Source organism: Equus quagga, chromosome 14 (genome assembly GCF_021613505.1).
Source record: "Equus quagga isolate Etosha38 chromosome 14, UCLA_HA_Equagga_1.0, whole genome shotgun sequence".
Classification (NCBI taxonomy): domain Eukaryota; kingdom Metazoa; phylum Chordata; class Mammalia; order Perissodactyla; family Equidae; genus Equus; species Equus quagga.
This window is the reverse complement of record NC_060280.1, coordinates 85,500,354-85,524,151: the sequence shown is the minus strand read 5'-3', so window position 1 is coordinate 85,524,151 and position 23,798 is coordinate 85,500,354. Positions and strand designations below refer to the sequence as shown.

At 43.8% G+C, this 23,798-nt stretch overlaps 1 protein-coding gene across 1 annotated transcript in view; it reads right to left on the bottom strand.

Moving 5' to 3' along the window:
* LOC124252023 (zinc finger protein 791-like) overlaps nt 1-15,496 on the bottom strand; it is a 37,079-nt gene extending 21,583 nt beyond the window's left edge. Inside the window, exon 1 of the mRNA XM_046685101.1 lies at nt 15,368-15,496. Coding sequence (XP_046541057.1) covers nt 15,368-15,370 — 3 coding nt within the window. The 5' untranslated portion in view covers nt 15,371-15,496. The remainder of the gene's footprint in view (nt 1-15,367) is intronic.
* Between the last annotated feature and the right edge of the window lie 8,302 nt (nt 15,497-23,798).

Genomic DNA, 23,798 nt, shown 5'->3' with positions numbered 1-23,798 from the left:
TGGAGGCCAGTCAGGGCCCAAAACGGCTGAAGTCATGACATTCCAGCCCCTCTCACTGCTATAAATGCATCCAGAAACCCCCTTATCATGAATTGTCCCTTTGTCACTTTGCTTTTCTATTGTGAGCTCAGCGAGGGGACCAAAGGTGAGCCTCTCCTCGCTCAGCCCCCATGTCCCCTGCTGCAGGCTCCTTGGGAAACATCAGCTCTGCTGTGGACTCACATTCCCACAGACCTCACTCCGTCCTCCCACGGTGGCTCCACCATCTTCACTGAACACTTTCTCTTTAGGATCAGTGTCCAATTTGTACCCTGGAGATTTTAACTTACAGAGGTGACTAAATGACAACACAAACAGGCCAATGCTATTAAAAGATTTTTGTGACTTACATTTCCCAAGATAAGTGGCACACTATGCCAGGCAGGTCACAGAAGATGCATCAGGGTTGCTTATGAGGCAGAATCAGGAGGGGGACACAAACCTAGGCCACAGCCTTCATTTGGGGCCACAGGAAATGTGAGTCAGGGCAGAATGAGCAGCTCAGGACTGGCTGCTTTGAACAATCCCAGCAGCCTTTGGGGCCTAGGGACGGTCCTCAGTCATCTGGTTCCTGGCCCTGGGTGGGTTTAGGGCAGGGAATACTGTCTGGCGTGTGAGAGGCAGATAAGGAGGTCTGTAGGGACAGGGCACTGGATCGGGCGGGATGCACATGAGAGGCCTGCTCCAGACAAGCTGTCCATTGCCAACATGGAATGAGGTGCCCCTGGGAGGGGCAGGGTCTCCCTATGTCTGAGAGGCCCCCCAAGATGTGAGAACATCTCAAGAGACAGAAAACAAAACACACGATTAACAATCACAAAGAAGACAAGGATTTGTCTGCTCACGTCAGTTCAATTCAACACGGTGAGGGAGGTGCTACCAGGGCAGTTAGGCACCAAGTGAAATAAAGCATTCCAGATTTTAAGGACATACGCACACAGCCCCCCAGACAGACAGACAAAAATCACATGGGCTCTCTCACTGGACACACATGTGCGCACACCCACACACACACACCCAAAGTCACAGACCCTCAGATAACGGCCCAGAGACACACAGCCCAGGCCCTGAGAGGGAGAGTTAGGCCCCACAATGGCTGCAGTGATCACCGTGTTCCAGCCCCTCACGCTGCTATGATTCCTTCCAGAAATGCGCCCCTCACCACGTGCCCCTTCCTCACTTTGCTTTCCCATTGGAAGCTCACTGTGGACCAGAAAGTTCTGTACATCCTCACCTAGCTGCCGTGTCCTCCGCTGCGGTTTCTGTGGTCTGGGATCCATCATGCGCTGCAGTCTCACCTGCACACAGATCTCGCAAAAGTCAGCCCCATGGACCATCCTCATGGAGGCCTTAATCACTGCCCTGCCCTGGAATGTTCACTGATGGGGGCTGGAGGCCTTAGGACCTCAGATCCCAGGTTTCTCAGTAACAGAGACATCACCCTGGGGACACAGAAAAGCACTGGAAGATGTTGAAAAAGCATGTTGGGATGTGGCATGGCCCATCTCTCCATCCTCCCTTCAAGAAACAGTGGGTGTGGCCTCCGAAAAAGGAGGGACATCACCTGCACCTGCACACCTCAGAAAAAGCACAAATCCCTACCATTTCCTGCCTCTTCCTTTGGCGTGGTTCCTGTTGCATTCTGGGAGCCATGTGAAGGGAGGGGCCACGTGACTGCAGAGGGTCTGGCTGAGATCACTATTCCCCATAGGCCTCAGGGCTGGAAGACTGCAGGCTAAGTCCTGTTCCAGAAAAAGTAAACCCCAGCCTTGATGGGTGGGATCCAAACTCACTCTAAGGCAGGTCTTGAGGGGACAGACCCAGGAGTGGTCAGCACATGAGCCACTGAAACCACATGGTGGAATGTGCCAGAGATCTCAGGAAGAGTGATTTAGGTACAGCCAGGCATATGAACGTCTCCCAGAGCTAGGCCAGGCAAAGCATCTCTTTTTGGCATTACTGGTGTTATTGAGACTATTGTGAAACTGTGCAAGGGGATGTTTATGTGACAGTGGGGAGTAATGTGTTCAATGAGCCTGTGCCTCCTGACATGAGCTCTGGGTTCTGCCACTGCCTCTCCTCACAGTCACCTACGGTTGCAAACGTGAAAACAAATACAGGAAATCTCATTTCAAATGGAGTCAGGAAGCCCTGAAGGGGGAGCTCTCATGCACGACTACTGGCCATACCTTGCAAACCCCAAATAGGAAGAAGTGTCCCTCCCATTCCCCAAAGGGAAAAATCTTAACTTACAGACCCCAGCAGGAGGAAGGAAGAATTTCTCCTGCTCAGCAACAGCCCAGCCATTGAGAAATCACCACACTGAGCCACTGTCACCACCCTAAACTTTCATTCTCCTTCAATGGACTTCTGTTCCAAACAGCCCCTCCCAGCTTCCTCCTGTCCTCTATGGAAGCAGACCCGTCTGTTCTGTTCTCCCCACCTGCTTGTGGTTCACCATAGTTTGCATGTCCTGAATTGTACTTCCTCTGCTGTTCCTGAACAAACCCATTTTACTAGTAAAATAATGGGCTCTTCCTATTTAAAGGTCAATATAGAGAAAAATTCCAGAGTGGGACAGGTGTTGCATTCAAACATGTTTCCCACCAAGGAGGCACAGAGCAGGCCTGCGATGGGAAACTCAAGAGCTGGAAACGGCCTCAAGACCTGCTCTGGGAAGACAGGATGTCGATGCCCAAGGGTTAGACGAGGATGCGCCCAGGCAGATCCCACGTGGAGAGGTGTCAGGTGCAATTTTATGTTTCAGACCACCACTCCCCCAGGATATGACCTGAAAAACCTGGTGTCAACTCAAAAGATGGAGGCTGGGAGCCCTATCACTTTCTCACCAGTTAAGTGAATGACATGAGGCAGGTGTAGCCCTAGAGGGAGTTTAACTTCAGACTGGGTATCAGGAAAAGTCTATAGTGACCTATGTCCTTCTTCCCCAGTCCTTCCACTTCTTCCAAAGATGAACCCAACATAGTGGAAGGAGGTGTTGCACACGCAGCAATCAAAGTTCAGGAGAGTTTAACATTCTCCTAGCATGTGAGAACATTTTTGTTGCTGTTTTCTATTAATTGTTTTTAGTATAGACACATACTATTTTAAGAGTAGTTGTGAGTTTTCACAAATGTATAGTTATACCACATCAGGATGGAGAACACTCCATCACCCTAAAGGAACACACTCATGGTGCCCATTTGTACTGAACCCTCCAACGGTTAAGAACTGATCTGTTTTAGGTTCCTATACCTTTGCCTTTTCCAGAATGTCATATAAGTGGAATACCACGTTGTCTATGGGTCCTGTTTGGAAACTTTGATGCCACATTTGTAAAAGTGCATTATAATACAAACATTGAAATGTTCTTGTGAATTTGAAATTTTTGACATTGCCCAGGAGAGGGCACACATTATGCCTTCAAAACTAAGAGATTCCACAGTTATAAGCTACAAGAATTTGGGTAAGAACCCGTGCTTACCTTTCCTCATTTGCATCATGGGAGGAATTATGGGAGCAGGGGATCAAATGAGATAATATCACAAAATCACATAATCTCTACACAGCTAAGAAAACATAAATTAGCACTGAAAAAAGGGAACAAGTTTGAATTTCCATTGTTTAATGAAACAAAAGCTGTCATGTTTTACCCCATCTTCCATAACATCCCCTGGAAATGTAAACATATGAAAATGATCCCTGAAAACAGCAAAAATGGGCTTTGGGGACTTTGTGCACCACTGAAAGAAAAACCTCCCAGCTACTCCTCTTACAAAAAAGCATAGAAAATTTCCCAGTTTGAGGGTGTCAAATTTACCTCCTTTGCCACCACACAGGATATTACTCAAAATGATACTGTGTCTGTCTACAGCTCACCTCAGTTACTGCTTGGATGATTACCCTCTAAACATTCACAGCTCTTTTTAGTGTTTAACCAGGAAATCACACTGAACATGCACAGATATCACTCTACTCAGAAAAACCCACGATGAGCTACAACTGTACAGATGACCAGAACCCTTCCTCACACTGGAGGAACTTGAAGGTTTCGTGGGGGTACAAATTGCACCACTCAGTCAGTCTGAATAGCAGCAAAATGATATGCTGAACCAAAAGGCAAATTCAAATCTTTTCAACTGGTGTTAAACAGAACATTAATACCACAAATACCCATGGCCCAAAGCAACGGGAATCCCGAGTTCCAGATACCCATGTACCTAGATCATGATCAAATAGCACATGCAGTAAAATAATGAACCATGGCTAAAACAAAGATGAACTCTGTCGATGCCTTTATCTTTATGGGGAACGACTGCTATTAATCCCCAAAATTTGGGTATTGCTGTCCATTGTTTACATCCACACCCAAGCAGTTCCACCAACAGTGTTTAAGATGTATTACATGGTTGGAAAACAACGACCAATGATGACATCCTCACTTACTGATGCCACTAAGTACCACAGAGAAGATCTACATCTATGAATGATGAATGGATACAGAAGTTGTGGTATATACATATATACAACTGAGTGGTATGCAGCCATAAAAAAAAAAAAAAAAGAAAATCCTATCATTTGTGAAACATGGATGAACACTGAAGGCATTATGCTAAGTGAAATAAGTCGTACAGAGAAAGACAAATGCTTTATGAGCTCACTTATATGTGGAATAATCTAAAAAAAAAAAAAAAAAAGAAAGAAACTCATACAAAGAGACCAGACAGGTGGTTACCAGAGGTGTGGGGTGGGGATGTGGGGAAGAGCAATTGGAGGAAGGTGGTCAAAATGTACAAACTTCCAGTTATAAGATAAATAACTACTAGGGCTGTAACATACAATATGACAACCATAGCTAACACTGCTGTGTGATACATAGGAAAGCTGTTAAGAGAGTAAATATTGAGTTCTCATCACAAAGAGAAAGCTTATTTTCTTTATTCTTTTCTTCCTTTTCTTTTTGTTTTATCTATACGGGAAGATGGGTGTTAACTGACCTATCATGGTACTCATTTCACCATATGTGTAAATCAAACCATCATGCTGGACACCTTAAATTTACACAGTCACATATGTCAATTTTTTCTCAATAAAACTGGGGAAAAAAGGACTCAGACACTTCTGGTCGCTGGACTGTCATGCAAGGTCGGAAGCCAGATTCCAGTTCTCAAAAGAAAAAGGCCAAGAAATTTGAAATCAACAACTTTTCCATCAGAGAATTGAGGCCACAGGGTAAACTACTGCCTCCACAATTAGAAAGAGAGAAAAATGTGTAGCCATTTTAAAAATACACAAAATATTCTGTTCTTACCAAGGCATGTCCTAAACAAAAATCTATTTCACAAGAGCATAACTGACTGGGATTTTCCAAAAGCATAACTGACCGGGGGGGCACTGAAATGGCCAACATGAGCCTCTCCTGGCCTTTTCTGCTCTCACAGTGGGGCAATTGTGAGGATGATAGGGGTTTATTCCCCTCCTGACACCAAATATTTGGTGTCTGTTCCAATGCCACTTCTCCAACTCTGCATCACCAAAAAGGTGTCCAACGGTTCAATTCAATTCTAACACTAACTACACAGAGTTCACGTCAGACTCCACAGGTTAAGAGCTCACTCCCACAAACTGCCCCTTCTCTAGATGCCAACCACAGATGGGGCACCCAGGCTACCAGCATTTCTACTCAGCCATCTACAGGTTCATGGATTCTCTCAACACCTCAGTACATTTGGAAATTTACTGAAATGATTCTGAGAACTCAGCAAACTGCTTTACTATTATTGCTTTATATAATGGATACAACTCAGGAACGGAGAAAAGTTAGCAACACATATGGCAATGTAGTTTGGCAGTATGGGTGAGGGGAGTGGAGGTGGAGCGGGCTGCAAAGATTCCACACCCTCTCTGGACACTCCACCCTCCCAGCACCTGCATGTGTTCACCAACCCGGAAACCCTCTGAATTGCATCTTTAAGCATTTGGTGGTGGTTTCACTACCTGGGCAAAATTTCTTAAATCATTGGCCACTGGTGATTAACTCAGTCTCCAGCCCCCTCCTCTCCACAGGGGCTGGGAGCTGGGGCTGAAAGTTCCAAGCCTCTAATCAAGGCTTTGTGTTTCTGTTGCCCAACCCCCATCCGGAAGCCATCTAGAAGCTGGCCAAGAGTTGCCTTATTAAAACAAAAGACACTATCACCCTTATTACTAAAGTAATTCCAAGGGCTTCAAGAGGTTTTTCCTAGAATTGAGGAAAAGACACACTATCTTTCTCTTAATATCACGGAAGTTCAATACGAGGGACACAGACAGGCTCAATAAAAGATTGAGACCAAATCATTGGGCTAGAGAATGCATCAATGCTTCTCTGTCCACACTACCTCTAAATCAACTGGGCTCTTGTTTAATATTAGTAGACTACAACTGAAAGAACTAGATATTTTCTGGTAACATCAAGAAGAAAAGAAGAGGGGCCGGCCCGGTGGCACTGCGATTAAGTGCACACGTTCCACTTCTGCAGCCCAGGGTTCGCCGGTTCGGATCCCGGGTGCAGACATGGCAGTGCTTGGCAAGTCAGGCTGTGGTCGGCATCCCATATAGAAAGTGGAGGAAGACAGGCATGGATGTTGGTTCAGGGCCAGGCTTCCTCAGCAAAAGGAGGATGATTGGCGATGGATGTTAGCTCAGGGCTAATCTTCAAAAAAAAGAAAAGAAGGATGTCCCCTCCCACCACTCTTGGTCAACCATGTACCGGAATTCTTAGTTGATGCAATTAGACACAAAAAGGAAATCAAAGCTACATAGATTGGGAAGCAGGAAATAAAACTGTCCTTGTGGCACAAGACTGTCTATGGAGAAAATCTCAAAGAAAAACCAATAACAAAGAAAACCACTTCAACTAAGAAGAGTGGAGAGGAAGGTTGAAGATAAAACGTTAACAGACAAACGTCAATTGCTTTCCTATAGATCCAAACAGACATATTGAACCCATCTTTGACAAAGGACAAAAGGCAAGTCCCTGGAAAAACCGTCTTTTCAACAAATAAAGACAGGAAAATTATCTATCCATCTGCAAAAAAAAAAAAAAAAAAGTATCTAGACACAGACTTTACATTTTTCACCAAAACTAATTAAAAATCAATCACAGATCTTAGTATAAATGTAAAACTACCACACTCCTAAAAGATAAAATAGGAGAAAATCTAGGTGACCCTGGGTTTGCTGACTAATTTTTAGATGCAACACCAAAAACAAGATCCAAGATAGAAAAAAAGAAGTTTGCCTTCATTAAAATGAAAAACTTCTGCTCAGTGAAACACAGTGTGAAGAGAATGAAAATACAATCTACTAACTGGCAGAAAATCTTTGAAAATCACTTATCTGATAACGGACTAGTACCCAAAACATCCAAAGAAGTCTTACAACTCAACAAAAAGACAAACAACCCAGTTAAAAATGGGCAAAAGATCTGAACACACACTTCAGCAATGATATACAGATGGTAAATAACATGAAAACATGCTCAAAATCATATGTCACTAGGAAATTGCAAATAAAAGAAGAATGAGATATCACCAGACACTTATGCCAAAGGCTTGAAATAAAAAACCCTGAGAACACCAAACAATGGTGAAGATGGAGAGCCCCGGGACCCTCACTCATTGCTGGTGGGAATGGAAACTGGTACGCCTACCTTGAAAGAAAGGTAGTTTCTTAAAACTAAGCCTACACTTACCATACAGTGCAGCAATCATGTTCTTTAAACTTATGCAGATGAGTTGAAAAGTGAAGTTCTCAAAAAGCCTGCACATGAGTGTTCATAGGAGCTTTATGCATAACTGTTAAGACCTAGATGTAACCAAGATAATTCCAATAGGCAAATGGAGAAATAATCACTGGTACATCAATATGAGGAAATATTCTTCAGTGATGAATAGAAATGAGGTTATCAAAGCCAAAATGACAGGGGAAAACTTAAATCATATTGGTTAAGAGAAAGAGGCCAATATGACAAGGTTACACACTCTAAGATTCCAAGCATATAATATTCTGGAAAAGATAAAAGTACAAGTCACTGAAAGATCATTGGTTGCCTGGGATTTAAGGGTGGAAGGGAGGAATGAATGAATAGATGGAGCACAGGAGATATTTAGGACAGTGCAAGTGTTCCATATAATAAATGATAGAGACATGTCATTTGACATTAGCCAAAGCCCAGAGATTGTATAACAGAGTCAACACTAATGTAAACTATGAACTTTCATGCATCAAATTGGCTCATCAAATGTAACAAATGTATGATAGTGATACAAGATATAAAACCTACATAGGGCTAACTGTGTGGAGGCAGAGGGGTTATGTGGGAAATCTCTGTACTTTTCAATCAAGTTTTCTATAAACCTAAAACTGCTCTTGAAAAAACTAAAGTCAACTGGAAAAAACAGACAAAGACAGACACATTAATATTCACCCTAACGACTGACTGGTGACAGAAACAGCCCATCTTTCATTCAACTAATTTGACCTTCAATTTCAATACGCTGCTCTATGAGGCCTGCACCCTGAGACTTGGAAGAGAGGAGAAACTTCCACTGAACGCCTTGCTAAGAGCCCAGCACTGTATGTTCTGAGACGTGAAATGAGTGCCTTCATTACTATCAATGGTGTCTGGAACTACCATGTGGATAAAGTGTCCTGGCAGGGCTTTGAGTGTGGCCTTCATATGTGTAGGGACAAGTGTTACAGTGACTTCTATTGTAGGTAACTGTGAGGCAAGAGATCCCCAGAGTTCTTTTACCACAAAGAGGCAACTCTCAGGGAATCGCACATAGTCTGTGATGTCTGCAGCTGGAGCCCATTGTTGGTCGGTGCTAAGATGACTGCTTGATGTACGGTCAGTGTGATGACGCTTGGGTCCAGTCCTTTAGCAGAGATGTCCCAATTAAGACATGAAAAGCAGCAAGTCTGCCTGAGCTCCATCATGTACCTATGTGGTGCTGTCATCCCTAAAGTCTATGAGCTCCTACTGCTTTTCTCTCAGGGAGTCCTAAAGATGTCCCCATGGAGCCTGGGGGTGTGGGAAATGGGTGACCTCCTTCAACACCATGGCACCTGGCAGGAGACTGAGGACAGGGAAGACCACCCCCTCCTGCAGGTAGGCTATCCCAGAGGGCCCAGGTTTGCCTCCATCATGTCTCCAGGGGGTCTCAGTAGCCATGCTGAGCTCTTAGAGGGCTGCTTCCAGGTCCCAAGTCAAAATGGACTGCTGGACAGAAGGTCCCATGCTCAGGGCCATCTACTGTCAGGAGAGCCCTGTAAGTAGAGGTCACTCCAGCTCTAATGGCATGCAGTGTGGGGCCTAGGGCAGGTTCTTGCATCAGAAGCCTATGGGCAACTTAAGGTCATCATGGGTACCCCCAGAAGGCATGACAGAAGGTCGCTCAGGCCTCTATAGCAAAGGAGTCTCTGAGTGCAATAACTGGATTATTGGTTGTATGATGAATTTGAAGCGAGTCTCTAGACATTTGTGGTAGGGGTATCCACTCAAGGTGGCAAATTTGCAAGTAACAGCACAAACAGGCTCAAGTAAAATTTGTATATAAGAAATACGTTACATCTGGAAACCAAAAAAACCTGACACATATTGTGGGTGCTGAGGGGAACAATAGGTATTTCTTCACAGTGTCAGATAAAGAGTGGGTCTTGGATTATCAAATAATTTCCAGAAATTTAACAAAGTTGTCAGGGCCTCATATTATGTCCCATCAATTTTTGTGAGCTACTATTTTGAATATTTTTATGTCCTGAATGCCCTCAGAGGAGATACCATTAACATAACGTACCTGTGTTCTTGGAGACACCAGGATGCAGCTCAGACCCCGCCTGCAATGACTGTGGGAGGGCACAGCTGTGGAAGATGCATGAGGACAACCCAGTAAAGGGGCATCACGTCCCTTCAGAGGGAAGGCCAAGTGCAGCTGAGAGGCTGTTGACAGAGGCACTGAATAGACTTAGCTAAATCTGTGACAGCCGGATTTTTATCAATTGCTGATTCGTTGTAGTCAGTAATTTCCATACTGTTAGGGACTGGGTATAGAGGTCTGTTGGGTCTCAAGATGAGGTAAACCACTCTGAGGTGTCATTCATTCTTTCCTAGTTTAATAAGAGGACAAACTGGGCTGTAAAAGAAGCACTGGGAATAATGAACCCTTCACTAACTAGGTTTCCTAAACAGTTTTCATTCCTTCAAGGTCCTGGGTAATTTACATTGGGCCATACTAACTACTATATTTGTGGGGTAAGGCCCCTGGGTCCCCATTTGTCAAGCCAATTTTTAAGTGGTAAAGACTTCAATTAATTTTAATTCTGGATCACTGGATCAGAGCTTCCCAGATCACTACAGGATATTTTAGGACAACAAGTGTTATGACCATGGAGAATTTAGGCGAGACCATAGTTCTGATGGACAAAGATGAAACATTTGCTCTATTTGTCCTCTATATTATATTCATTAATGCCCCTAAGGTCATCAGAGACACATTCCTTAAATTTAGTGGGATCCCAGGTATAACTGTAAACTGACACCTAGTGTTAATTAACTGCTTGAAGGTTTCTAAATTTGTGCATTACATCAGAGAGGAAAATTAATTCAGAACTGATGTTGTAGACGCCCAAAAGTCAAGCAGCCTACCTTTATCTGTTTTGTTATATAAATCCTTTCAGTATTGGATTTCCAAATGGGCAAATTGTGGGCCTTTGTTGCAGTATTTTATCCATTGTTTCCTTTCTCCTGATCTTTCCTGTTTTGTTTCCTTCATCATGGCATACACTTCAGGGGATGGAGTGCCTCTCTACCCTACTATATAATTTTTTTTTTCCACCCAAGAGCCTTAAAACAGTGCCATCAGGGTTAGGAGCCTCCCTCGTGATAACTGGTTGCTTTATAGAGTTTTAAGCCACAGGAGTGCCATGGGTGTTGTCTCCTATAACCCTGAAGGTCAAGATCTTTTTTGCAGTAGAGGCAGGCTCAGCAGCAGCAGAGGTACTGAAGGGTCCTGGTGAGCCCTCTGGTCTTAGGAATGTGGACTCAGCCTGCCACCTACTGCCTGCCCTTCCCCTCTTTTCTTTTTTTTTTTTTTTTTTTAAATGACTGCTCTTTCAGTAGCCACTATCTGATGGATCCACCACTTGCACAGGGTATAGTCCCTGTCTACATCCCACCAGGGGGTATATCAGGTCAACACAGTTTCTGCTGCAGCTTCACTCTAACACACAGATAATCCTGGCAAAGAGATTGACCCAGGACTCACTTAGGGAGGACTCAACCCCAGATTCCTGCTCCCAAATGCTTATACATTCTTGATACTGCCAACTCTGGTCAGCTGAACCTAGAACTGAGTCTTGGTGGGTCACCAATGCAACACGGGCCAGCACAGCTCCCAGCAAGCAGCAGCCCACAGAGCATGCCGCCACCAGGCAGCAGAGCAGGGGAGCAAGTCAGAGCAAGAGAAGACAGACCCACGGGTGGGGTCATGTCTGGACATGCTGCTCAGGACACCAACTGTTACGGTCACCTGCAGGGGGGTGGTTCCCTTTTTGAGACTGATGCCAGGGTGACACAAACACACACAGGGTAGGAAAAGGCTCAGGACTCACGTAATAGAGGTCTGAGGGGAGGCCAGTATAGCGCAAGCGTGGGCGGACCACACACACACACACACACACACACACGGGGTAGGAAAAGGCTTAGGACTCACATAACAGAGGTCTGAGGCGAGGGCAGGGCCAGCCTCTCAAGCAGCTCTGACAGGGCTCAGAAAGCAAGGAATGGAGCCCGGCCTGGGGCTTCACTGGCCCTGGGGGTGGGGCCGGGGCAAGAGCTCTGCACACAGGCAGGGGCTGGGGTGGTGGGAATCTCCTGCCTGCTCTAGAGGAGAGAGCACCCAGGCTTCCTCCTCAGCTTGTCCAGGTGGGGGCACGAGGGGAAGAGGGTGGGTGAGGCTTAAGCTGTGAGCAGTCACCAAAAATGTGGAGTCTGACTGCTCGCTACAAGGACAAAGTGGGTAAGAAAAATATGCATTATCAATTGACTGATTTATATAACCACTAACAGAAGCCTCAAAAAATGATCAAAACTCTATTTGGGGGTGACTGGAGTAACAGCACTGGAGGAGACCATGATATGTTGACAGTAAGTCTAACTTAGACTTTGCTATCTTACAGATTTATTTAAAATAGAAAAGTTTATGTATACTATATTTTACTATTTAACAGTCTTTTATTTAATTTTAACTTTTGTACATAGGAAAACAGTCTAAGATTTAATTCCTTTAAACACTATCAGCTACAAAAGTGTAAACCATTCCAAATGAAAATTTTCAAATCTCTAGAAGGACATGGGGCATCCCAATATGTCTTTCCCCTATATCTCCCATTGGGGTATTTTCAGGAATAAGCAGCATATTATAATGCAATATGGGTTTGACTTTAGCCCCTTAATGTATTAGATATTCAAAGATTTACATAAGCTTTCAGAAGTTTCCTCAAATCAATTAAAGATTGGCACCTGCACTAACATCTGTTGCCAATCTTTTTTTTCCCCCTTCTTCTTCTTCCCAAAGCCCCCCCCCCCCCCCGCCCCCACACACACGCACATAGTTGTGTATTCCAGTTGTGAGTGCCTCTAGTTGTGCTATGCAGGACATCACCTCAGCATGACCTGATAAGCGGGGCCATGTCCACGCCCAGGATCTGAATCAGTGAAACCCTGGGCCGCCAAGGGGAGCACATGAACTTAACCACTGGGCCACGGGGCCAGCCCCTCCCTCAAATCAGTTAAAATAGGAATTCAATTGCCTTAGCTTTTTAAATGTCTATGTTCTCAAGGGACACACACATAGAAAAACTGATGTAAAAATGAAATATGTACCTGAGAACTTGAATACATTCATCTCATATCTTGAGGTTCTCTTGCCCCATGAAACAAAAGTACTACTTGTTTCTAGAATTTTCTTGCTTTCTTCACATCTCATCTCTCAATCAACTTACAGTCTCAGGGCCCAAGTGCTAAGGGAAACTGGAGCCAAAGGGCTACACTAGTCCATCGATAAAGGAATCCAAAGGAAAGAAACACAAATGCTGGAATCAGCTCAGATGAGCAGCCTGCTTCCCACAGGACAGAAGGAAAGCCACAGTCAGAAGGTCCTGTGTTCCTGACTCTCCTGGTGGAGACAGAGCCCTGGAGGGGGTCAATCCCTGGAGAAGGAGGGGAGGGCACGTGAGCAGCCACAGGAAGGAGCTCTGGGAGCCCCACACACCCTCCTCTCCCCAGGGAACAGTGCACATGCTCCCTCTCTCAGGCTCCATTCTCACAGTGAGGAAACTTGGCTGGATCCAGTTTAAGGTTCTGACCCAAATGGACCCCAAATTAACAGGCCCTAATCCAGGACACAGAGCTCCTGACTCTCACAGACTTTCTCAGTGTAAACAAATTACTCTCTGAGTGGCTTCACTCAGGATGGAAAACTCCAATTATGTCTAGAAACAGGCCCAAGGAAACCACAGCTACAACCTCAGAAAGGGCGTCACTCCCCACCCCATGAGCACGTGCACCCCCAGCTTTCCAGGGCTCTGCAGCTCCTCTCAGGATAAAGGCTCCTTCCATGGGGGTGTGAGCAGTAGGACACCTGCAGGGGGAGGCTCCCCAGGAAGAACAGCTGGGCCTGCAAGGCCTTCCCTCTGCAGGTCCAAGGGGGCTTCAGCTTAGCCTCACTGCCCTCAGGCCTCTGCCCCCACTGGAGTTTTTTGGACCATCACTGACATTTTAAATACACAAACCCAGGGTTTGAGGCAATCCAGCTGAAACACTCAAACCAGTCTTTATGTGGAAATGAGAGAAGAAAATTATATGCCACTTTGCTGGCTCAACAAGAAACCTCACAAGAACGTTTTGCATTCTGGAAAAAAAGATGTTAAGTCAGTATTATTTCCATGACAAGAAATCTTTAACCTCTTAATCCTACTTGAACACTTCAGGATGCAAATATAAGCCCTGGAAATACATTTGAACTTACCCAAAATAAAAGAGCAGATGTCAGAATGTTTCTATCATGCTCAGGAGAGGAAAAAAGAAAATTTTTAAATCACACAATGTAAAACGAATATTTTATTTTTTCTGAAATCCACCTCTTTCTTTCCCTTTTGGAGATATTTTATATTGTCTTTCAAGCTGTATTGATTAAGTAAATTTTTATTCATTAAAAAACTGAGACTAAATTTAAGTGAATATATATTTTCAGGATGACAACCCTAGGGAGGGGCGGTGCTGACAGGACAGATCGCCCGGAATAGTTTCTCAAGAGGAACCTGCAGCAAAGGACTGCCAGCTGCGCGTCCGCGCCCAGGACGCAGCCTGGAGGAGAGGCGGGAGGAGCTCGCACCACGCGCCTCCAGGGGGATGCGCTACTTTCTCTCAAGAAAAACATCCACGAACGAGGAATAAACCCTCTTAAAAGAGCCGCCCACTGACTGTGGAAAAGTGATAAACAACTAAAACATCGGGTCTCTTTGTGGTTGAAAACGATGCTGTGAATCAGAGACGTGAAGTTGGCGTTCGGGAACGTGAGGAGGGATCTGGAAATTTAGGGATTTACTGTCGGCCCTGGAAGAGCTGGGGGGACAAGGTCGTGGACTTGAGACCCTGCTCCCCAAACGTTTAGAAAACTCGGGAGGCAGCCCTGACGGCCTAGCGGTTACAAGCTCGGCGCCGCGGTTCGGCTCCCGAGGCGGAAACACAGCGCCCGGCTGTCACCGCTGAGCTGCGGCGGCGGCTCACAGAGGAACCCGGGGAACTGACGCGCCCCCCACACCCCCTGCACCGGGGCCGCGGGCAAAAGGAGAAGAAAAAAGAGGAAGATTGGCAACAGATGTTCGCTCAGCGTGAGGCTCCCAGAACAGAATAGAAAACTCGGGAGGAAACGAGTCCCCTCCGAGGAGAAAGGAGACCCTGGGGACCCACAGACCGCAGCCCCTCCGCGCACTGACCCCGGAGACCGAGACCCGACTGTCCTGCGGACCCTCCCGCGGGCCCCGCACCGTCTGGGACACGCGGGGCTGCGGGCGCACAGCGGCCCAGAGACGCTCCGGCCCAAGTCGCCGCGCGCAGGGACCGCAGGACGCCCGGGGCCCGGCTGCCGGCCCCGCCCCCACGCTGCGGCCGGAGGGGCCTGAGGGCCGAGCGGCGCCACCGAGGGCTCCGGGCCGCAGACCCCGGAGGGGACCGCGGGAGACCAGCCCCTCCTCCCGCGTCCTCACCCCAGGGCTGAACTCTCACCATTGCTGAGTTTCCTGGGTCCCCCGGCGTCCTCCCTACGATCTGGTACAGGTCACAGCCGGGCAGAGTTGGCAGCAGAGCAACGTGGGGCCTTTAAGGACAGGCGACCGGTGAACAGAAGGACTGTGGAGAGACAGGAAGTCGGGTGTGGTTGCAGAGCGTCGCCCCTCCCACCTGCCCAGGAACCGACCCTGATTGGACCGTTCGCAAGGCCCCTCCCTCTCTCTCCTGAGTGACAGCAGGACGGAGATTCTGTGTCTGAGCTGACCCCGCGCTGGACCTTGTGGTCTTTGCGGAGTTTTCCATTGAGATGCGGTGCTGCGAGGCCACTCGAGGAATTGTGACCCTTCTTTGCAAACACACACACTTAAAAGTCACTTCACCATGTGTAACAGTTAGTGTCACTCCACATTGATCTCTGACTGTTGACAGTGTTGAGTCTTCCACTTAGCGCTTCCCCACCCCCACTCACTTTGAAGAATCCTATGGCCTCCCAAGCGCTTAGCTCTGCTGGCAAGTTGGAACCTGCAGCTGTAGCTGGGTGCAAGGACTCTCAGTCTAACCACAAGGTAATAGGTGTGGTCATTCAATTCTCAGATGTATGTTTTATCCTGGAGGGAAATTTAGTTTATCTATTTATTTATTTATTTCTGGGGAAGATTTGCCCTGAGCTAACATCTGTTGCCAATCTTCCTTTTTTTTTAAACTAAGAGTCTCCCTGAGCTAACATCTGTTGCCAATCTTCCTCTTTTTTTTTTTTAACTGGGAAAGAGTTGCCCTGAGCTAACATCTGTTGCCAATCTTCCTCTTTTTTTTTTCTCCCCAAAGCCCCAGTGCATAGTTGTATATACTAATTGTAAGTCCTCCTACTTACTCTATGTGAGCCGCTGCTACAGCGTGGCAACTGACAGACCTGTGGTGTGGTTCTGCACCAGGGAACTGAATCCGGACCACCCAAGCGGTGAGAGCGTTGAACTTTAACCACTAGGCCGTCAGGGCTGGCTCAGGAAATTTACTTTAGATGATTGTTTGAATGTATCCTGAGAGAACTTTGAAATGTAAAAGGCTATAATATCCTTAAGGTAATTCGAGTCCTATTTGGACTGATATTACAAAAAACAAGAAAAGGTTATGTAAATGTAGGATCTACCTGGAAAGTATTCATAGGCTTAAGAGATTGGATTGCAAAACTTATTTGCATTGCAAAACTCTTAATGCCTTTATCCACTTATTTCAACAGTTTTCTTAAGATACAATACACATAATATACAACGGAGCCCTTTAATGTCTACAACGTACTGGTTTTCTATATATTCACAGATATGTGCAATTATCACCACAGTCAATTTCAGAACATTTCCATCACCTGGAAAGAAACATCTGTACCCTTAACCTACCACTGCCCTGTCTTCCCACTTACCTCCTCCTAGCACCAGCCCCAAACAACCACTAATCTATTTTCTGTGTCTCTAAATTTCTGTATTTGTTGACTTTCATATGAATGGAATTATATAATATGCAGTCTTTGTGTTTGACGTCATTTGTGGTATAATTTTTTCAAGAAATTCCATGTTGTAGCATGTATCAATACTTCACTCATTTTTTTAAAATACTGAGATATAATTGACAAGCAACATTATATTTGTTTCAGGTATACCACAATAAGTCTAGTTAACATCTGTCATTACACAGAATTATAAAGTTTTTCCTTGTGTTGAGAACTAAGACCTACTCTCTCAGCAAATTTTAAATATGCAATTAGTATTATTAACTATAGTCACCATGCTGAACATTCCATCCCCATGTGTGATTTATAACACAAAGTGTGCACCTTTTGGCCACCCTCTATATTTATTCCATACAAGTTACATCTTATCCATATTTAAGTAGTGTGAAGTACAGTGACATTGTGAAACCAATCGCCAGAACTCTTCATTGTATAAAAGTGCAACTCTATCCATATTAAATGACACCGCATTGCCCTTGCCCCCCTCCCAGCCCCTGACAACCACTATTCTGCTGTTTCTATGAATTTGACTAGTCTACCTACCTCTTATCAGTGCAATCATACAGTTGTTGTCCTTTTTTTGACTGGCTTGTTACACTTAGCATAATGTCCTCAAGGTTCGCCCATGTTGTAGCATGTGTCAGAATTTCATTTCTTTTTAAAGCTGGATAATGTTCAGTTGTATGTGCATACCACATTTTGTTGATCCATCCAGCTGTAGATGAACACTTGGGTTGCTTCCACTTTTTGGCTACTGTGAATAATGCTCCTATAAACACAGGTGTACAAATATCTGTTTGAGTCCATGTTTCGGATTCTTTGGGGTATATACTCAGAAATGGAAATGGTGGATCATATGGTAACACTCTGTAATTTTCGAGAAAGTGCCATAATGTTTTCCACAATGCCAGCATGATTTTGCATTCCCACCAGAAGTGCACAGGGTTCCCATGGGTGTTTTCACTTTCTTGATGGTGTCCTTTGAAGCACAAAAGTGATTAATTTTGATGAAGTTCAAATTACATGTATATTTTTAGTGTTTTTTACTTTTGGTGTTGTATCCCATAATTCTTTGCCAAATCCAAGGTCATATTTTCCTCTATGTTTCTTCTAAGAGTATTGTTGCTTTACCTCTGGTTTAGGTCTTTGATCCATTTAAGTAAATTACCATGTGTGGTATAATGTAAGATTCCAACTTCATTCTTCTGCATGTTGCTATCCAGTTACCCCAGCACCAATTTTTGAAAAGAATATTCTTTCCTCATTCTTGGTACCTTTTCTGAAAATCAGTTGACCGTAGATGAATGGGTTTATACCTGGAATCTCAATTGAATCCATTGATCTGTGTCTGTCCTTGTGTCATTATCATAGTACCGTGCAGAGTTGTCAGATTTGAAATCAGGAAATGTTAGTCTTGTTACTTTGTCTTACTTTTTCAAGATTGATTTAGCGATTCTGGTTCACCTACAATTCCATATAATTTAATCAAAAGCTTGCCAATTTCTATAAAGAAGTCAGCTAAGATTCTGATAGAGATTGTGTTGAAAATCTAGATCATTCTAGGAAGTATTGTCATCTCAACAGTGTTAAATCTAAGGATCCATGAACATGGGCCATTTTCCCTTTTATTTGTCTATCTGTCTACTTATTTATTTATTTTTAGGGTCCCCTTTTTTTTCTTGCCTCTATTGGTTAGGGAGTAATAAAGAGCAAGGAAAAAGATGGCATCGCTCCAAGGTCTTTGCTCATTTTATTAAAGATTTGCAATGTCTAAATATTCAAATCCTCTCTCAACCTCACCCCCAAACTTTTAATTTCCAAAAATGCAAATCAAATTTTTGTCAATAAAAATGTTTTATGGTTTTTATTACTAGAAGTTAGTTTCAGGGAAAATGTGGCAAGCAGAGGGTTTTTCTTCACCTACCCTCGGAATTCTTGCAGCTCTGTAACTGACATCTCTTTACGTGTGTGTCCATTCAGTAATGACCATCCAATAGCAATAGTGTGTAGTTTGTAAATTTAAAATATATAAAAGTATATAATCATTTTTCTGTCACTATGTGATTATCATAAATATGCATTTTTTTGTGGTACTACTCCCTTTTTAAATTTTACCTTTTGACCCCCTTCACTCATTTCTGCCACACCCCCTACCCTCTGCCTCTGGCAACTACCACTCTGTTGTCTGCATCCAGGACCTTGGTGTTTTTGTTTGTTTCAGATTCCACACATAAGAGAGATCATTCAATATTTGTCTTTGCCTGACATATTTCACTCAGCGTAATGCCACGGAGATCCATCTCTGTCGTCACAAATGACAATATTTCATTCTTTTTCATGGCTGAATAATTTCCATTGTACCTGTATACTACAATTTCTCTATCCATTTATTTACTGATGGGCACTTGGGTTGTTTCCTTATCCTGGCTATTGTAAATATTGGTGCAGTGAAGGTGGCAGTGCATATATCTTTTTGAGTTAGGATTTTTGTTTCCTTTGGACAAATACCCAGCAGTGGAATTGCTGAATCATATGGTAGGTCTATTTTAATTTTTTGATGAACTCTTCTCCATAGTGGCTGCACCGATTTACATTCCCACTGTCAGCACACAAGGGTTCCCTTTTCTTCACATCCTCACCAACATTTATTTCACACTTGTAGATCTTTACTAATTTTTTAATGATGTTTTGCAGTTTTCAGAGTAGTTTCTACTTCTTTTGTTAAATTTATTCCTATTTTACTCTTTTTGATGGTATTATAACTAGATTTCTTTTGTTAATTTCATTATCAGTCTGTTCATTGCTGTGTATAAAATGTAATTTATTTTTATATACTTACTTGTATCATACAAATTTGCTGCACTTGATTTTCTGTTCTAATAGATTTTTTAGTGGATTCTTTAGAGTTTTTTATTTACAAAATAAATCACATGCAAATGAAGATAGTTTTACATCTTGCTACTCAGTCTGGATGCTTTTTATTTCCTTTTCTTGAATAACTGTATTGGCTACAATATCCAGTACATTGTCAAATAGAAGTGACAAGAGCAGACATTCTTATCTTGTTCCTCATTTTGGGGAGAGAATATCAAGCCTTTCATCTGAAAATATAATATTAGCTGTGGGTGTCCCCTACTTGCTCACTATTAGGTTCAGGAAATTTCCTTCAAATCCTGGTTTGCTGAGTGTTTCTAGCATGAAAGGAAGTTGGATTTTGTGAAGTATTTCCACTGTGTCTGTTGAGAAGTTCAGGTCATTTTTGTTTTCCCTCTGTTAATATGATGTACTACATTAATGGATTTCGAGAGGTTAACCCAGCCCTGCATCCCTGGAATTAATCCCACCTGGTCATGGTGTGTAGTTCTTTCGGGTTGTTGCTAGTATTAGGGACTAGTATTAGTTGAGGTTCTTTGGATCCATACTCACAAAGGAAAGAAGCCTGTAGTTTTTCCTGTGATATTTCTGTCTGATTTTGGTATCAGGATAACACTGACTTCCCAAAAGAGCTTGAAGTGTTGTGTTGATTCTGTTTTGGGGGAGATTTTGTGAAGAATCACTGTTAAACCTTAATTGGATGTTTTGGAGAATTCTGCTGTGAAACCCACTAGGCCTGGGCTTTGCTTATGTTTATTTTTTTCTTCCATAGAGAATTTGTTTGGATGTAGTAGACAGAAGAGTCAGAAATTACCACAATACATCATCTATTTTGTTCCATCCTTGTGTCTGTTTATAGACCATCCAGGGTTCATCTGACTAGTCCAGTTTCTCTACATGGACACTACTGACATTTTTGACAGGGTACCACATTTTGTGAAGGGGACTATTCTGTGCATCACAGGATCCCTAGATGTCTGTACCAGTGCTCCCCACTTCCCACAGTCATGGCAGCCAGAAATGCCTCCAGATACTGCCAGATGTTCCCTGAGAGGCAAAACCACCCACATGACAAACATCTAGTCAGTTCTTATGGTGGCAACAGACCATTAAATTATCACTACTCATTAATTTTTTTAATTAGTGCATCTGGTGAAACTTGTCCTTCATCATTCTTTATTTGCAATAATTTCCTGAATACCCTTTGGACTTATTTTCAGAAATATACTTTAGAATTACTGTATTATGAGGCAGAAACAAAGATCCTGATGAAAATTTGAGTGGAAATGTCTTTAAAAATATGGCTGTGTCTACACAGATCTGCATCTTTGACTTCAGGAGTCTTCCATGCACCAAAGTTGGTTATATTTCCAGGGAGATGACACCTCTGTCACCTCATCAAGGAACACTCAGACTTGTTGGCACAGAGATCTCGGATATGGCATTAGCCCTAAGCCTCCAACTTTCATATATATTTTGAAGGACAGGTGATTTTAATTCAATATTATGAGTTGTTATGTGTAATGCATGTATTTATACAACGTTCAGAAAATCGACTCCTTCATCAGTTGTGGTAATTTTCCAGCTATTTTATCTTTAGTTTGTCAAATAAACAATGCTCTCATCGCCAATAACAATATTTGCTTTTTCCATCTTATTCATCAGATCGATCATTGTGTTTTCTGACATGAAGCTATAGATGAAAGCAATGATAAATGGAGTGAAAAGAAACATCTTTGGTTCTTGTTTGGATTGGCTCCTCCTTTCAATGGGCTGCCTCTCACACAGCAGTTCCTCTTCATGCTCTGCTCCCAAACATCTTCCATGAGTACTAGGCTGGGCTGGCAGTCACTGTGCCTGAGAGTGACCACGGGATTTTAGCACTAAAAAGTGACTAAAAATACTGTGGCAACTTCTTCAGATTTCAACCAAGGGCAAGGGGAATTTGTTCCACAGCGGGGATTTGAATAAGGCCTGTGGGGAAGAACAGAATTGTTTCTGATTCTCACAGAGGCGTCTGTCCTAGTTAATGAACCATTTGTCCTAATTTCGTAATAGGAGGTGAAATGTGCTCAGTGGCAAAGCTGCTGTGAGTCATGCAGCCTGGCGATGAATCCGAGCCCCCTCCTGACTGCCTGTGTAAAGTCACACAAGTCACTCAGCTCCCCTAAGTCTCAGTTTCCTCTCTTATCAAACAGGATCATGCTGGTGCTTCCCTGTTAGAAGTCTGTGCAGATGAAAAGGAATGAGCCAGTCCACCTATGGTTCTGAGTGCAGTGCCCCACACTTAGTAAGCCTCCCTAAAGTGCCTTTATTATTAGTGTCAGCCTTCCTGTTAGTATTCTCACTGTCATTGTCATCATCATCTTCATAACAACTTAGAAAGCAGAATTCTCTCAGTGGAATTTACATTTTATACTGCAGATGACTCAATCGTTCTTTGACATGTAAGGTTGCAACTGGCTTGTAAGACTACTGAGAACTAATGCTTTTCATGAAGTCTTGTGATGGCTATTTTGATTTCTTGTATGAGTGCTTACTTTGCCGCACTTTGAAATCTTCACTAAATACATCCTGTGATAATTAGTTTTTGGTAATTTATGCCTCCCCCACTAGATAGAACAATTTCATTAATCCTTCCTCCCACCACTACCTCAAACTCCATGTCATAGTTCAGTCAGACTATTAAGAAAAAATAGCTCTAATGTGCAAACATATATCTTGGTGTTGTGCCATTTAGAAGTACTTCATGCTTCCCAGCACAAGAATGATCAGTTGCTCTCTTATTTTCCTTCTGAGCTAAGACTATGTTGGTTCAGAACCTTGAGAGTTCTTTGGGTGACATCTGAAACTGGCTCCTGTCCACGGAGGGCAAGGAGAGACTGAGGAATGAAGCAGATCACTCTAGATTGGGAGCTGGCAGTTTTAATAAGCAAGGAACTTACATATGAGGCTTGTCTCAGGCAGGGCAAGACAAGTAGCTTTCTGCACCCACCCACCAGTCTTTTTTGTTTGTTTGTTTTTCAGGAAGATTAGCCCTGCCTGAGTTAACATCTGCTGCCAATCCTCCTCTTTTTTGCTGAGGAAGACTGGCCCTGAGCTAACATCCTAGCCCATCTTCCTCTACTTTATATGTGAGATGCCTGCCAGAGCATGGCTTGAAAAGCAGTGTGTAGGTCCGCACCCAGGATCCAAACCGACAATCCCAGGGATGCCAATGCAGAATGTGTGAACTTAACTGATGCACCACTGGGCTGGCCCCTTAAAAGTTTATATAGAGGCTTTAATGGGGTTCAGTAATGTCTACAGTCTAGATGGTCTCAACAACATATTATTCTCTCCAGGCTGCATCCTTGAAATGGCTCTTAGTTTAGGAACCGTGTATAGAATGTACGTTCCAAGGTCAGGGGACTGGGTAAGGGGCCTCCAATTGCTAGAGTCCAGCTGGAGGGTCAACGAGTGTTCAAATGCTTTCAATGACCTCCTCCAACAGAGCAGCTTCTTGAATCTTGGGTAACTCATTCCATTAGGCCCATTTTTCAAAGTCATGGGGAAAAGCTCTCTCTCCATACCTATAAATAATTCCCTGTATTTCTTCAGTGGGGCTTTTTGTTTGGCTTAGAAGACCACCTTGCAGGGTATCCTTGAGTCCTCATGGGCTTCCCTCAGTGCAGGTGGATGCACCAACACTCTAAGTATATTCCGGCCCTCATGTTTGCCATGATGGAGATAAACAGGAACCATATGCTCTTAACAATGACAACTTTAAGACATCATGTCTATTGTGCCAACCACTGTGACTAAAGGACATTTGGGAGCACCATGTTGTGACCTCAAGACAGAGCCAGACTGTCCCTAATGTTACCACTGAGAAGCAGAACAATTTATCAATTCATCAGTGCAGGAAGCACATCCCCAGTTTCTACCCAGATGTGGCCACCACTGGAATTGTACAATTCCCACAAGTGCAAGTGAAAGTAGGGTGGGGAAGGGCAGTGATGAAACGTAGTTTCCTCAGCACCATGTTTATGAGAGTGTGAGAGAGTGGAG